The sequence below is a fragment of the Mandrillus leucophaeus genome, unplaced genomic scaffold (genome assembly GCF_000951045.1).
Source record: "Mandrillus leucophaeus isolate KB7577 unplaced genomic scaffold, Mleu.le_1.0 Scaffold218, whole genome shotgun sequence".
In the NCBI taxonomy this organism is placed as follows: Eukaryota; Metazoa; Chordata; class Mammalia; order Primates; family Cercopithecidae; genus Mandrillus; species Mandrillus leucophaeus.
In genome coordinates, this window is record NW_012102232.1 from 1,746,775 (window position 1) to 1,761,941 (window position 15,167).

Sequence of the window (15,167 nt, forward strand, 5' to 3'; positions counted from 1 at the left end):
AGGATGGATGAGACCAGTGGAACTTCCCAGGTGTTTTACAGGCAAAGGGGCATAGAAAGAAAAAATGTGATGGTTTAAGTAAATGCCACACATCTTAATACCTCTATCTGAATCTTCAACTCGCCATACAAATACGTAAAGCTGAACTTGCTTCTGTAATTGAGATGGGTTACACAGAAACTTACTATTTCCAATGACTGGATAAATTATCTTGGCACAAAGAGGGTCTGAAGAAAGTATCAAGTCCAAGAATATCTTACTGAAGCCCTTTCTGGTAAACTGGCCATTGCACGCTCTGTATAATACTTAGGCATCAGAAAACGGCCACAACCCTATCACGGGTCAAGTAATAATTCCTTCCAATTAATAATACTACAGATGCAGTTTCAATTGCATAGTCTTTTAGAACCATGAAACGATAATGAGAGCCACCTCTTTTCCCGAAGGCCCAGCTTTACTCCAACGGAGTGCCGGGCTAAGGACCCGGCCAGCATTAGCTGCTGCGTGACATGAATCCGGGGATCAGCTGTCCCAATCTCCCACATTCCTCTTTCACAGTCACTCAATAAACAGGTCACACGTCCCCTAGGTCCACGAACTCATCTTCTCGTTTGGCCAAATCATCTTCATCTCCCAAAGCTTTCCAGCCACTGGTGGGTAAGACCGGCTTAGAGGAATGTCGCTGGAGCAGAGCAAAAGGAAACAAAGAGGACAGGCGGGCAGAGTTCCTCAGCAGGCAGGGGGCCTCAGCCTGGGGGGCCTGCTGGCTGTGGTGTCTCTCGTCGATCTTTTCTTGTAAACTCTGGACTTCCTCTATCATTTCCAAGAGTTTGCTCATAGTGGCCACTCGGCTACCACCTAGGATTTGGGCTTCTGGAATCCAGCGCAGGTAGCGCTGGGCCCAGACTTTGATTTCGGGCCCCTCAATATGCGGTAACAACAAACCATGGTAGTCAGTGGGCTTGCTATGCCAGCTGTCATAGAACTCTCGAAAGTTGTCTTGGAGCTCATCAGAAGAATTAATAAGTTTGCTAATTCTCTTGCCCAGAAGGTTTTTAATCAAATGATCTGTTTCTTCCCTGAAAAATCCTCTTTTGGGAGATGACTTAGATTGCGTAAGTGGCAAAGAAAGTTGTCGTTGATGCTTTGAGAGGAAACAAATAAAAATCGCTGGTTAACATCACAGGCACAGTTAACAGTTGTTACCATAAAAAACAGAGCATAACCCTGCTTTAACAAGTTCCAAGAGACATCAGCGTTGCCATGTGAATGCGTACTCATTAACACACGGTGACATCCAGAGGTGGAGTGTTCCTGTGTATTCTCATGGTGCACACTGTACCAGAAACCAATGGGAAAGCAGGTGCATGTGGCAGCTGTGCAGAAAGGCATGCTGGGACAGAGAAAGGAGCTTTCGGTGACCCTCCTTCTCTGTCACAGAAGCTCCACAGGACACAAAGTACTTCTGAAAAAGCTGTTGAACTGAAGATAGTTTAATGATTGAGAGGAACTTGTGGCTCAGGCCTATTTGTGTTCTAAAGGGAAAAAGATGTTTCCTCTTTGAGAACTTTCAGGCTGTTAACCACTACAATCTTCTCAACAACTGCAAGCAGGCACTGCTGACTACCAGAAGATGGTATCGCATGGGTGAAATAGCAGCTTATCAGACATCCAGTGGGAGTTTAAGCCTAAGTCATAAAGATTCTTTTAGATAAAGAAAACAGGCAGGTGAGAGCAAAGAAATTTGATGAGCCAGCTAAGTTGACCAGATTTGTCTGGCAACCTGCGAGCAGTAGAAAATGTGAGAACATTTTCACATTTTCCTATTTCCCCCCTTGGTAATTATCTCTGTGGCCAGAGCAGAGTATTATATTTGGGGGTGCACTGTGAAAGGGTTGGGAGGCTGGGCACAGTAGCTCATGCCTGTAATCCTAGCACTTTGGGAGACCGAGGCAGGCAGATCACCTGAGGCCAGGAGTTCAAGACCAACCTGGCCAAAATGGCAAAACCCCATCTCCACTAAAAATACAAAAAAATTAGCAGGGTGTGGTGGTGGGCACCTAAGGCTGAGGGAGGACAACTGCTTGAACCCAGGAGGCAGAGGCTGCAGTGAGCCGAGATCATGCCATAGCACTCCAGCCTGGGCAATGAGTGAAACTCCAACTCAAAAAAAAAAAAAAAGAAAGAAAGGGTTATGAAAGATGGATGTGGTCAGAAGGTCATGAGGGTTCCCCAGTGCTCAAATGAGAAGTAAAAAAACGTGGGGAGAAGCTGTTTGTCCAGCTCTTTTGCTCCTATTCATTTGAAGAAGAGATAACAACTTAACTTTCAGGCTTGCTCTAACTCTAACATATTTCCAGCAGTGTTTCTTCCTTGTAAAAAAATATTCTTTATTGTAAAGAAAATTATTACATTATGAAATATGGAATAAAAATAAAAATATTAAAAAGAAAGCAAAACCATCCACAAGACCACAACTCGGAGGTGACCAGAATTTGACTTTCCATCCAGGCTCAGGAGAGATGAAGGCCAGGATTCAGTGGCCTCTCTTTTCTCCATTGTGAAGATGTGCCAGGTAGGGCAGGGACTACACTGAACCATCACCCAGTGCTTCCTGCCTGCTTGGTTCTGTGCTCAGTACTCACATTCACTGAGCACATCATTCTCCAAGTCATCATTATTGCCCCATTTTACAAGTGAGGAAACTAAGGCACAGGGGTAAGCAATCTGCCGAAGGCACTGCTGCTCAGTGCCAAAGGTGATGGTTCAAACAGTCTGGCTCCAGAGCCTGGGCTCTCTACTGAGCTCTCCTTGGTTATGGAAGCCCCCTTCTATCTCCTAAGTGAAAAGAGTACTCAAGAGCAGCTGACATGCCAGCAGCTCCGCAGGCCAAAGCCTGGCCTATGCCTGCGGCTGTCACCGAGGCTGCACACTGAAATGGGTCCCTCCCCGTGTGGCATTCGCATGGCAGCACCACATGCTGCTCAGCCCCTGCTTCCTCGGAGTCTCTGCAGAACTTCCCCCAGGCCACCAGGCTGCTCAACGCGTCGCCCCACCTGATATCTGGTCTTCTTACCCAAAGGCTTCAAGGCTTCTTTTCGCCCCCGTCCCAACTGTGATTTAGCTATTTCGACCTGAAATTCTCCACCCCTTCAGCTCTGTCCTTTCCCACCTGCCAACTCCTGGAGCTCAGGCTGTCTCTATCTCCCAAGGAAAAGAGATGATTAGAAAAGCCGGGTCTGAGGAGAGACATGAAATCCATTATTGGAAGGGAGAGCCTCAGGTTCTCCCCTATAAAACAAGGGGTTGTCCTTGCTGTCTCTGAGGTCCCCTGCCACTCTGGCACAGGGCAGTTTCTGTGGTGTCAATCCGGCGCTCATGAGAATGTGCATGCAGCCACCAGGGGGCACAACACACTGAAGAAAAACCGATTTCCGGCCGAGCTGTTCTGGGGCTCAGGGCAATTCTGCTTAAACTAGCAGGAGACGCTCATCAGAAAGGGGAAACTCCACCCTGGGCCCGCGGCCCCTAAAAGGGCAGAGTGGCCATTCTGAGTCGTTCAGCAGCCAATATTGTCTCTGCTGGCCGTGGCTCACCCAGGTCCCCAGTCCTCTGTAGAAAGGAACCAACTCTGACACCAGAAAGGGCCAGGCTTTCTGAAGCCCCTCCAGATCAGGCAGGATAAGGATGGCATGGAGAAGGCAGTGACATGCGTCGACTTGGACTTACCATCACTGCTCTCTCTTTTGTGGACTCTGTGAGGGAGAAATTCTGGGTCTGAAGACAGAGCTAGGAAATGTCAGTTAAATAATTCATCAGTTAGGCAACTTTGGGATTATCAACTAAAATGAGTTTCTGACATTTGTGGTTCATAGCATAGGTCAGCAAACTGGCCACCCCTCAGGCCAAATCTGGACTGGCGCCTGTTCTCGTAAACACTGGAACACAGCTATGCCTACTTGTTCGCCTACTAAGGCTCCTTTTTTTTTTTTAAGTAAAGGAATAAAGAATGGCTACTCCATGGGCAGAGCAGCCTAAGGCTTCTTTTGTACTACAACAGTAGAGGGGTACTTGTGACAGAGACTTTGCAGCCCTTGACAGAAAGAGTTGTGCAACCCGTGGTTTACAGGCACAGCTCATTAAGAAAAGTCTTACTATTTATTATAATAAATGAACCAGTACTGGCCAAGTAAAACCCACACATTCAGTGTTCCTTTTACTCTACTAACACACACACACAGGCAGGACAAGAGGTACGATTCCATGGAGTATGACCAGGGCAGCAGCATCCACTGTGACATTTGGCAAATGGCCCTGTTGCACAAGGGCAAAGGTGATTTGCTGAAAGCAAAGGATTCTAATGGTCCTTGACAATTTGACCATCACAAGTTTCGACTCTGCAGACCGCTTTGAGGGGAGAACGTGCTGGCAGACAGAATCCATAAGTATCTTTTATCACTACATGCATGGGGTCTGGGCAGCTGAACGGGGTTTAGACATGTGGACATCTTACTTTGAAGCGCATTCCTTTCCGTTGGCCTTTGTCCAGTTTCGGCTTTTCCACATAGAGAGGGTTTTTGAGCAATGTCTGGGCTTTGGGTTCAAACTGCACCGACCAATCCCACACGGTGAGCAGATTCAAAGGCTTGCTTTGTGTATCCTGGCCTTCTCTACCCTGCCAAAACAAGCACAGGTCACGCTGTCTTCCAGGGAGGGCTGAGGAAGGCAGACACATACTTTTGGACACAGGCACCAGGAAGTGTGCTCCTGCCCTGCCCTGAGAATGAAGAATCGTGGGCACTTCATTTTTATAGGCTGAGGCTACCTGTGGTTATTCGCTACAAGCTTTTGGTGGGGGAGGAGTGCAAGAACAAGGACACTTCCTTTCCAGCAGTCTACACACCAGCCGCTGTGCTGGGTGCTTCCACAGTCTCGCGAGGTAACTGGTGCTTTTCCAATTTTACATTTGAGGAAACCAAGGCTCAGAAAACTGAACTGCCCAAGGTCATGAAGCTGGTGAGTCACAAGGCTGGGCTCTGAAAGCAGGGCTGTTGCTCCTACTTCACTGGGGGATTTGGTAATCCTCCCAGCTCAAGGAAACCCTGTACCCCTCAGGAGGCTGCTCAGAAGCACTGAGATTATCTAATTGGGGGCACAGCCCAGGAGGGGCCAAAAGGGTTAAGATGGAAGGAAAAGCCTAGCTTCCCTGCTCTGCTGGTCCCCATTCTTTCACAGAGGAATTCCAGGCATCAGGCAAACAGATGGGAGGACATCTGGTCTGACTGTCTTTAAAACAGACAGCTTTGAATTTTGCTTAATTCCCCAGCTTCAACACTTGCTTCTAGCTCCAATATTTACCATGTGACCACAGGTGAGTTACTTATCCTTTTTTTGCCTCAGCTTCCTCCAGGATAATAAAAATGCATATGCCATAGGGTGCTGTAAGGATTAATACCTAAGAAAGTCTTACAACAATGCTTGGTATATAGTGTTCAGTATCTTTTTTTTTTTGAGATGGAGTCTTGCTCTGCCGCCCAGGCTGGAGTGCAGTGGCCGGATCTCAGCTCACTGCAAGCTCCGCCTCCCGGGTTCACGCCATTCTCTTGCCTCAGCCTCCCAAGTAGCTGGGACTATAGGCGCTTGCCACCTTGCCTGGCTAGTTTTTTGTATTTTTTTAGTAGAGACAGGGTTTCACCGTGTTAACCAGGATGGTCTCAATCTCCTGACCTCGTGATCCGCCCGTCTCAGCCTCCCAAAGTGCTGGGATTACAGGCTTGAGCCACCGCGCCTGACCCAATATCTTTTTTAAAATATGGAATGTCTCATGAGTTTGCATGTCATCCTCTCGCAGGGGCCATGCTAATCTTCTCTGTATCATTCCAACTTTCTTTAGTGTATGTGCTGTCAAGTGAAGACCACTTTTAGCATCAGTATTACTGCATCCTACTTGTGAGAGGAAGCCTCTTTAATACACACGTTCCTAAGAGGGACTCTTACCATGTTAGTATCTTTTTGATGAGGTGAATTGAAGAAGAAGGTGCTAAAAATAGGTATGTACAGGCTATCTGACAAAACAGTCAGGTAAGTCTCTGTGAATTCAAATGCCGGGGGATGCTGGTGCACCAGCTGCCAGACACAATCTAGGAAAAGCAGGAACACAGGAACCTGCATGAAAACAAGATACATTACTTGGTGGGCAGAGCCCAGTGCAAGCCATCCTGAGTTCAGGGGACAGCACCTCAACAGCTGTGAAATAAGCACTTCCGGGGACTTCATTCTCTGGGAAACACAGAATACTCCATTCCATCCCAAGTGAGAAATATGCTCAACTGAAATCACATGCTTGCGATTTATATACCTGTGTCAAAGACATTTCAAAGATGAAATGTGTAAAAACCTCATTATGGATCAGTGTTACAGATGAGCATCTGCAATGGATTCTGATAATAGAAAACACTAACTTAGAACCTCAATTAAGCAAAACGTTATCTCCTCCAAAAAAATTCCATTCTTCCACTAGTAATACCATATTACCAAAAAATGTACTTAATTATGAGTGCTACTTTGAATTTTGTCAATACAAAGTTACGGGGGGTGGGAGGGAACTTCCATGCCCCACCTCCCACACACTGACTGACAGGGTTTGATTCTGAAGACCAACCTGGAAGAAGCCTCCTGCCCACCCCACACTGAGGGCCCAGAAGACAACGGGGATGGAGACAAGGGAGAAGCAGTGAAAGTGAGTTTCAAAATGTTTTCAAAATGTATCTTTACAAATCCACAAGCATCATTTATTAGCTCCCAGAGGTGAGCCCTTGATGAGCAGGGAGAGTAGTTTCTAGTATGCTTTATCATTTAGAAAGCGCTTATCCTCCCTGATTCACCAGTGATCCTGCCAGGGGGCTAAGACAAGCTATATTACAGTTTCTCCCTTTCAGAGGAGAAAACGGAAGATTGGAGATGCCCAGAGGCCGGCCCCCAGGGTCTCACACAGGGCTCATGACAGAGAGAGATGCATGGGAATGCAGCTCTTAAAGCGCAGTGCTGCTTCAATCTTATCACAAATTTGACCACCCAATTTTCCTTCAAAATTCCAGTATGTCCACATTGAGATGCTAAGAAACATTTGTACAGCAACTTTATTTCACACCTCACTTTATGCATAATATCATTAAATAGAGTGGAAAATACTTGAACTGCACTGTATAGGCAGGGCAATAGGCTCAGAAAATACGGGTGACCTCTCCAAGGGCTGGGTGAACAGCAGATCAGGTCTCTTCTTAGACTCTTTCCCCATTAGACATGGTGCCTGCCAGTCCCCCCTTTTCTCAAGATATACAAAAACATATGGCTAGGTGCTGTGGCTCATGCCTGTATTTCCAGCACTTTGGGAGGCTGAGGCAGATGGATCGCCTGAGCCCGGGAGTTTGAGACCAACCTGGGAAATATGGCAAAACCCATCTCTACAAAAAATACAAAAATTAGCTAGACATGGTAGTGCACGCCTATAGTCCCAGCTACTCAGGAGGCTGAGGCAGGAGGATTGCTTGAGCCCAGGGGGTCGAAACTGCAGTAAGCTATGACTGTGCAACTGTATTCCAGACTGGGCAACAGAGAGAGACCATGTCTCAAAAACAAAACAAGGCCGGGCACTGTGGCTCATGCCTGTAATCCCAACACTTTGGGAGGCTAAAGTGGGTGGATCACCTGAGGTCAGGAGTTTGACATCAGCCTGACCAACATGGTGAAACCCCGTCTCTAATGAAAATACAAAATTAGCCGGGAATAGAGGGGCATGCCTATAATCCCAGCTACTTAAAGAGGCCAAGGTAGGAGAATCACTTGAACCTGGGAGGAGGAGGTTGCAGTGAGCCAAGATCATGCCATTGCACTCCAGCCTGGCCAACAAGAGTGAAACTCCTTCTCTTAAAAAAAAAAAGAAAAAAAAGAGAAAAAGAAAAAAAAACAACCACACTTATCTCCACAAAGTATCAGCTCTTTCTGCCTACCATGTTATGTAAATGCTGTCACCCTTTCAAATTAATTCCATAAAGTCCCTTCCAGGACTGAAAGATGTGATTTCTATTCAGCTCAGTGGGACACAGGTGAGTACAGGCCAGGCCTGAAAGAAACCATCTTGCTCAGTGAGAGAGACATGGATCACCCCAGGAACCTGCCAAGCCCTTACGATCAGGAGCCATGGCTCTGTGTACCCACAGCATTCTGTGTCAAGCTGTTCCGCACCACAGACAGACATGCTGACTACCCGGACTATGAAAAACCACAAGTCACACTGCTAGCACACGTCAGCTCTGCAGATGAGTTGATTAAAGAAAGTGTTTTCATTTTTCCTTTCACCAATCATCAATAAGGCAGCCAATGGAGTGTGTACAGCTGTCACCTAGACATGTACAGCACAATTTGGGGGACTCATTTTCACCAAGTGACCTAAAATGCTAACTCTCCTGTGCCTGAACTTGGAGGCCCAGGCCTGGAGCAATTAATCCAGACACAAGCAGAAGAGGCTGTGGGCACAGTCCCACCCAGGCTACCACTAAGGCCCTGGTAACAGATGGTATTAACATAATCCTGTGCTTTATTTCATTATTTTTTTTTTTTTTTGAGACGGAGTCTCACTCTGTCACCCAGGCTAGAATGCAGGAGCACGATCTCGGCTCACTGCAACCTCTGCCTCGTGGGTTCAAGTGATTCTCCTGCCTCAGCCTCCCAAGTAGCTGGGACTATAGGCATGTGCCACCATGCCCAGCTAATTTTTTGTATTTTTAGTAGACACGGGGTTTCACCATGTTAGCCAGGATGGTCTCTACCTCCTGACCTTGTGATCTGCCTGCCTTGGCCTCCCAAAGTGCTGGGATTACAGATGTGAGCCACCGTGCCTGGCCCTGTGCTTTATTTCAAAAAGGTTTATGTGTAAGGAAAATTGACTCTGAATGGCTGGGCACGGTGGCTCACGCCTGTAATCCCAGCACTTTGGGAGGCTGAGGCAGGTGGGTCACTTGAGGTCAGGAGTTCAAGACCAGCCTGGCCAACATGGTGATATCCCATCTCTACTAAAAATACAAAAAATTAGCTGGGCATGGTGGCACACACCTGTAATGTCAATTACTCAGGAGGCTGAGGCAGGAGATAAGCTTAAACCCAGGAGGCGGAGGCTGCAGTGAGCTGAGACTGCACCACTGCACTCTAGCCTGTGCAACAGAGCAAGACTCTGTCTCAAAAAAAAAAAAAAAAAAAAAAAATTGACTCTGAAAATCTGAAATCATTCAGTTCCAAAATCTAAAACTTTATTTATTTTGAGATAGGGTCTCACTGTCACTCAGGCTGGAGTACGGTGGCACAATCATGGCTCACTGCAGCTTTGATCTCCCGGGCTCAAGCAATCCTCTCACCTCACCCTCCCTAGTAGCTGGGGCTGTAGTCAGGCACCACCATGCCCAGTTTATTTTATTTTATTTTTATTTTTGGTAGAGATGAGGTCTCTCTATGTTGCCCAGGCTGGTTTCAAACTCCTGTTCTCCCAAAGTGCTGGGATTACAGGCGCAAATCATCATGCCTGGCATCCAATTTTCGGATTAAGGATGCTCAACCAGTAATTGAGTGGAGTGCAATTATTCCAAAATCCAAAACAATTTGAAATCTGAAACACGTCTGGTACCATGACTTTCAGATAAGGGATGTTCAACCTATATTTTTTGTAGAAAACCTGCACCCTGCATATCTATTTATTGCAAAGACTAATTTTATAGAAAAGGTAGGAGTCTCCCTCACTGAGTTACTCTATATTTAAGTCTCATTAATAAATATTATTCCCACTATGAAATATGTATACACCCTTGGTGTACACAATTTAGAAAACTGAACATACCTGTTAATCTCTTTCCTCTGGGAAAGGTTTCACTATTATTTAAAGTATTCAAAGTCATCACACAATGAAATGATCCTAGTTTTCTTAACAAACCTGTTTGGCTTACACTTTGCAAGCAGCAACCCTACATCTGATGACAGGTATTAAATAAGAGATTCACTAGTTCTCCCCATGACGGAAACAGTCTGCAGTGAGGGAACTCACCTCCTCTTTGTCGTTCTGGCGGAGATGGTTGCAGCGATCCAAGAAACAGTGGCCACCCATGACCCACTCCTTTTGGATGAGGCTCTGGAAACCAATTCTGGTTCGGCAGTGGGGGTCCATCATCAGTTGCACCAGAGAGGAAATGAGACAGCAGAGGTCGGATGCATTCTCCTCTAGGAGAGGTCCCAGTAGCAGTGCAAGGAGGAAGGAGGGCATAAAATGTTAAAAAGTTTCAGAATGCTCTCACTTAAACAGTTAAAAGTAGGATTCCCAACACCAAGGTCTACTATTAACGGTCATGCTCTTATTCCCTAAAGGCAAGGGCCAATAACAAAGGGTTATGTTTTCAGACTGAGAGATGAACTGCTCTAGCATGTCTAGTACAGGTTCCGGCACATGCTGGTACGAAATATGGATTTGCATACTGAATAAATAAATGCAGCATTGCAAAGCTACTTTCAGCATGTGGGGGTCTAGGTGTGCCACACAGAGACAACAGAATCGCCTACATCATGATGACCTGCCAGGCTCCGCAGGCCAAGACTAAAGCTCTTCCCTCCTGGGCTGTAGAAGCCTCCATCACTGAACTCCTCCTGGGCTGTGGAAGCCTCCATCACTGAACTCCTCCTGGGCTGTGGAAGCCTCCATCACTGAACTCACTGTTTCACGGCTCAGCTGCTTATCAGATTCACCTCAGACATCCCTTCCTCCACTCCTAAGTCCTCCACTAACTCTACTTTGGAGAAAGTTTAATATTTCTTGACTGTAGCAAAATTATTTCTATTTTCAGCTCTAAGGCTCTGTCCTTTTCTGTTTGAGGAACATAGAGGTGCCTGCTTCTCCTGCCTAGCCTAGGAGACAAACCCTTCTTGGTCTACTTGCACATGCCCACCTGCTGCACTTTCCAAAACTCATTTGATGAAAAGTTCACTCACATACTTGTTTAACATTCATCACTTAGAGCAAAACACCACACATCTTTATCCGTGCATTTGTCTTAGAATTTTAAGATCCTAAAAGTCAGGGTCTACAGCCCCATAGTTTCCCTTTCACAAAAACAGGTACAACTCAAGTTGTTTTTAAAAAATGTCCATGAGGAGGATGGTGCTAGTATCATTGGCGTTAGAGAAACTTAAGACTGAATTGTAGGCTGGGCGCAGTGGCTCACGCCTGTAATCCCAGCACTTTGGTAGGCCGAGGCAGCTGGATCACTATGTCAGGAGTTCAAGACCAGTCTGACCAACATGGCGAAACCCCTTCTCTACTAAAAATACAAAAATTAGCCGGGTGTGGTGGCGCACACCTGTAATCCCAGCTACTCAGGAGGCTGAGGCAGGAGAATCGCTTGAACCTGGGAGGCAAAGGTTGCAGTGAGTCGAGATCGAGCCATTGCACTCCAGCCTGGGCGACAGAGGGAGACTCCGTCTTTAAAAAAAAAAAAAAAAAGAATTGTAACTAGGGAGGTGTTCATACTGTGCCAACTCTTTCATCTTGACCGCTATAATCACAGAGCACTATGGGTCCAAGCTTACACTTCTCCCTCCAGGAAACAAGCCTCAACTATGGGATGACATGGGTTACAGAGGTTTTTGTTTTTGTCTTCTAGTGCTACTGGTTTTCAAAACAAGTTTCTTTTTTTTGGAGACAGAGTCTCATGCTGTCACTCAGGCTGGAGTGCAGCAGCACAATCTCAGCTCACTGCAACCTCTGTCTCCCAGATTAAAGGAATTCTTGTGCCTCAGCCTCCCGAGTAGCCAGGACTACAGGCACACAGCGCCATGCCCGGCTAATTTTTGTATTATTAGTAGAGCCAGGGTTTCATCATGTTGGCCAAGCTGGTCTCCAACTCCTGACCCTGAGTGATCTGCCTTCCTTGGCCTCCCAAAATTCTGGGATTATAGGTGTGAGCCACCGTGTCCAGCCACAAGTTTCATTTTTAAGGAACTCTTTCTTCTTGGATCTGAAGGGTGTTAATGATACTCCTGTGGGTAATGGAATGAGGGACTAAAAGAGATTTCAGAGGTGGGACAATTCAGCAGTCCATCCAGGAGGGAAGGACGTCTTAGTTCCATCAGTCAAAGATTCAGATTTCACTTTATGCAGCTCTGTGATTAATGTGTTCTGGCCCTGAATCCTTCCATTTCTTAGACCTCCAATCTTTATCCCTCCTCCTTTTCACTAGTTGCTCAGTACTCAAATAATGCTCTGTTCTGTCACGGCTGGTTGGGTCTTTTTCAATAGCACACTTAAGGCAACTCTCTCATTAGGTTGCAAACTTCTAGAAGGCAGAACAGAGCCCTGCACATGGCAGGGGCTCAATAAATGTATTCAAATCTAAGTCGGTCAGCCAATGTCAGACGGACAGAGCCACAGAAAGACACATTTTCCAGGCTGCCCTTAGAACCTAGGGCCAACAGTTACAGACAGTTTCAGAGAATGATAAAAGCTTGGGGGTATAAGCATGAGACAATCTACTTAATTTATAGTGTGGGGCTATACGAAACTTAATATTTCTAAACAGCAGGTAATGTTTGAGTTCATATGTAACTAGTTACAGCACCAGTCTTCGCTGCATGGTGGTTTACACTTGCTTTCGCACATTCTGAATGTTTGCATCATGTACAGCAAGTTAAGCCCACTGAGGAAAAGGAACTCACAGGCCACCAAGTTTCTATGGTAACTGTATAAAGTTGTCAACCACAAAGATATAAAAATAACAACCAAGTCATCCATGGATCTCTTTATATAAGAAGGATTCTAAAAAGATTTTAACTTTAACCAAGCTCAGTTAATATAAAACAAAATCCAAAACATTAAGAAATGTGAGCTTTGGTAAAGATACCAAAAAATTCCTTCATGGATGGTGAATAGGTCTGCCAAGTTCGAAGTGAAAGAATTTTGTTTTAAACTCTAACACTGAAATCCAAGGCAAAGGATTCCAAGGTTAGGGAGAAAGGAATAGGAAGGATTTCTACACTAACTCACTCCTTTTGTTTCCAAATACACAAAGCTATATATATAAAAACTGAATCTCAGGTGAAGGAAAATGGAAATCATCCTTTGTGCTTCCTATATATTACCTAAAAGAAGAACATTCATGTTTTGTGCTTCCATACATTCTGTAATCTCTATTGCTTTTTTCAGGCAACGTCTAAATAGGAAAGAGACAAGAAAAAGGGGCATTAGTTCATGAGCTTGGTAACAAAAACATTAAGTAGTTTAGAGATAGTCTGACTTGATCTTCAGTCTTCTTATTTTTTTTTTTTCCATACTAAAATCCTCCAGAAAAGAAACTAACTTCCATTTACATTATTTAGATACCAGGATATATTCCTGCCCATTAGAAACTGAAAATTTTCAGAAGGGAATCCTAAAATTGATGTGAAAATGCTCCTAGGTAATTTCTAAACTAGACATTCTTATTAAAAACTCATGCTTGAGTCTGCTGCTGAGCAAGATTCATAAAAATCAAACATATCTGGAGAATGCGAGACATGTCCAGATTACTTTACTTAAGGTGACCTGCTGAATGTATCAGAGTGGCTAAAAAGCTCCAATATGCTCAGAAATCCTTTTTGTCTCTCTCTATACATTATTCCCTTTGCAACTGTTGCCATTATTCCCAGCTTGGACTTCTATAACTGGGGGCCTTCATGTATGTTGTCTTCGGCTTGCAGAGGTGTCCTCTCCTACCCCCCAGCCACCCTCCCTTCCCACACCCCAACCCTTCATCTGGCTAGAGATGCTCACCCTTCTCTGCCCACCCCACACAAAGAAGGGTTATTTGCTTTTACAACATTTATCCCTGTCTCCCATTATATATTCAAATTATGAGATGTGTAGCAGGATGTCTGAAGCACAGTTCAGTGTCTGGAGGGCCAAGGCTCCTTTCCATAGTACTCACTTCAGAATGGAGGGAGAATGTGTGTGAGGCAGCAGGAAGCATTGCTCTCCCTCCTGAAATGTAGCCTAGCATTAGACCTACTGTCTCACCCTGATCATCATTTCTGTTTTGCACCTTTGTCTGCCATATCCTCTATTTAACGGCAACAGAGAAGAGCTATTCGATATAGAAAGTAGGAAAGGCAATATAACTGTTCTCTGGAACTCTCAACCTAACTCCCAAACCACGAATAACTGACATTAATCATGGTTTTTAAAAACACAGATAATATATGCATAAGACACAAGATTAAAAGAGGTATTCAGTGAAAAGTCAGTATCACTCCTGTTCTCACCCTCAATTTCCTCCCTGGAGGCCAGCACTGCTGCCTCAATAATTCTGGGTTGTCACACTCTTTCTGTGGTTTTTCAATGCCTTGTCTGTAGAGTACACCTCCTTGTAAGCAGGTGGCATGTTCATAAATTCCTATCAAATGTGCACAGAAATAAGTAGCAAATATAAAATCTAGCTGTAGAACATGTGATCTAAGAATATTTAACTTTGAAATACCAAACAGTTAAATTATTTGTCAGTTTGATCTACTACCCTGAGTTAGACAATTATAAAATTCAAGAGTAAAACAATGGTTTGAAATACCTGATTATGTCAAGCCAGCTGCTACTTTCCAACAGAGAAAACCATTTTATATCTGTGTCCCAAAATTCAGTACTGTTATCTAAAAAAAGAAAAAGGAGTAAAGACGTCAGGTCATTGTTCACTGACATACTTGCCACAAAAATCCTGTGCTCCTCAACTGTGTCATTCAGATTAACAGTCCTGACTCAAACTGCAGAATCCAGGCACAGGACTCTATTATGAGTAAGGGTCATTTCAAAACTTCAGCTGAAACGGTTTCTGAGCTGTAGGGCCCTAGGAGGTTTTGGTGGTCAAAAAGAGATCTTTATTGCTGAAATAAGAAATTCCTACAATGCATACACAAAGCCATGGTTCATCCTGTAAGTCGACAGAGAGTAACACGCTTTAGGCAGAAATAGTTGACATCTAGGCTGCTAATTCTAGAAGTGGAAAAAGGAACTGGATCCATCCTGATGCCACAGAAGCCTAAGGGTCAGACTGGACTTTCATTAGAATCTCAATGCACAAGTTCGTGCACCCAGCATACCATGACATGAC

General features: G+C 45.0%; 1 protein-coding gene across 1 annotated transcript in view; it reads right to left on the reverse strand.

Annotated features, from left to right (window-relative positions):
- Positions 1 to 435: 435 nt before the first annotated feature.
- Positions 436 to 15,167, reverse strand: part of MTMR12 (myotubularin related protein 12) — a 60,854-nt gene continuing 46,122 nt past the window's right edge. The window contains exons 12-18 of the mRNA XM_011980814.1: positions 14,631 to 14,709; positions 13,171 to 13,241; positions 10,091 to 10,263; positions 5,998 to 6,165; positions 4,514 to 4,675; positions 3,730 to 3,789; positions 436 to 1,144 (exon numbers count right to left, since the gene is read on the reverse strand). Of these exons, the coding sequence (XP_011836204.1) occupies positions 575 to 1,144; positions 3,730 to 3,789; positions 4,514 to 4,675; positions 5,998 to 6,165; positions 10,091 to 10,263; positions 13,171 to 13,241; positions 14,631 to 14,709 (1,283 nt within the window). The 3' untranslated portion in view covers positions 436 to 574. The remainder of the gene's footprint in view (positions 1,145 to 3,729; positions 3,790 to 4,513; positions 4,676 to 5,997; positions 6,166 to 10,090; positions 10,264 to 13,170; positions 13,242 to 14,630; positions 14,710 to 15,167) is intronic.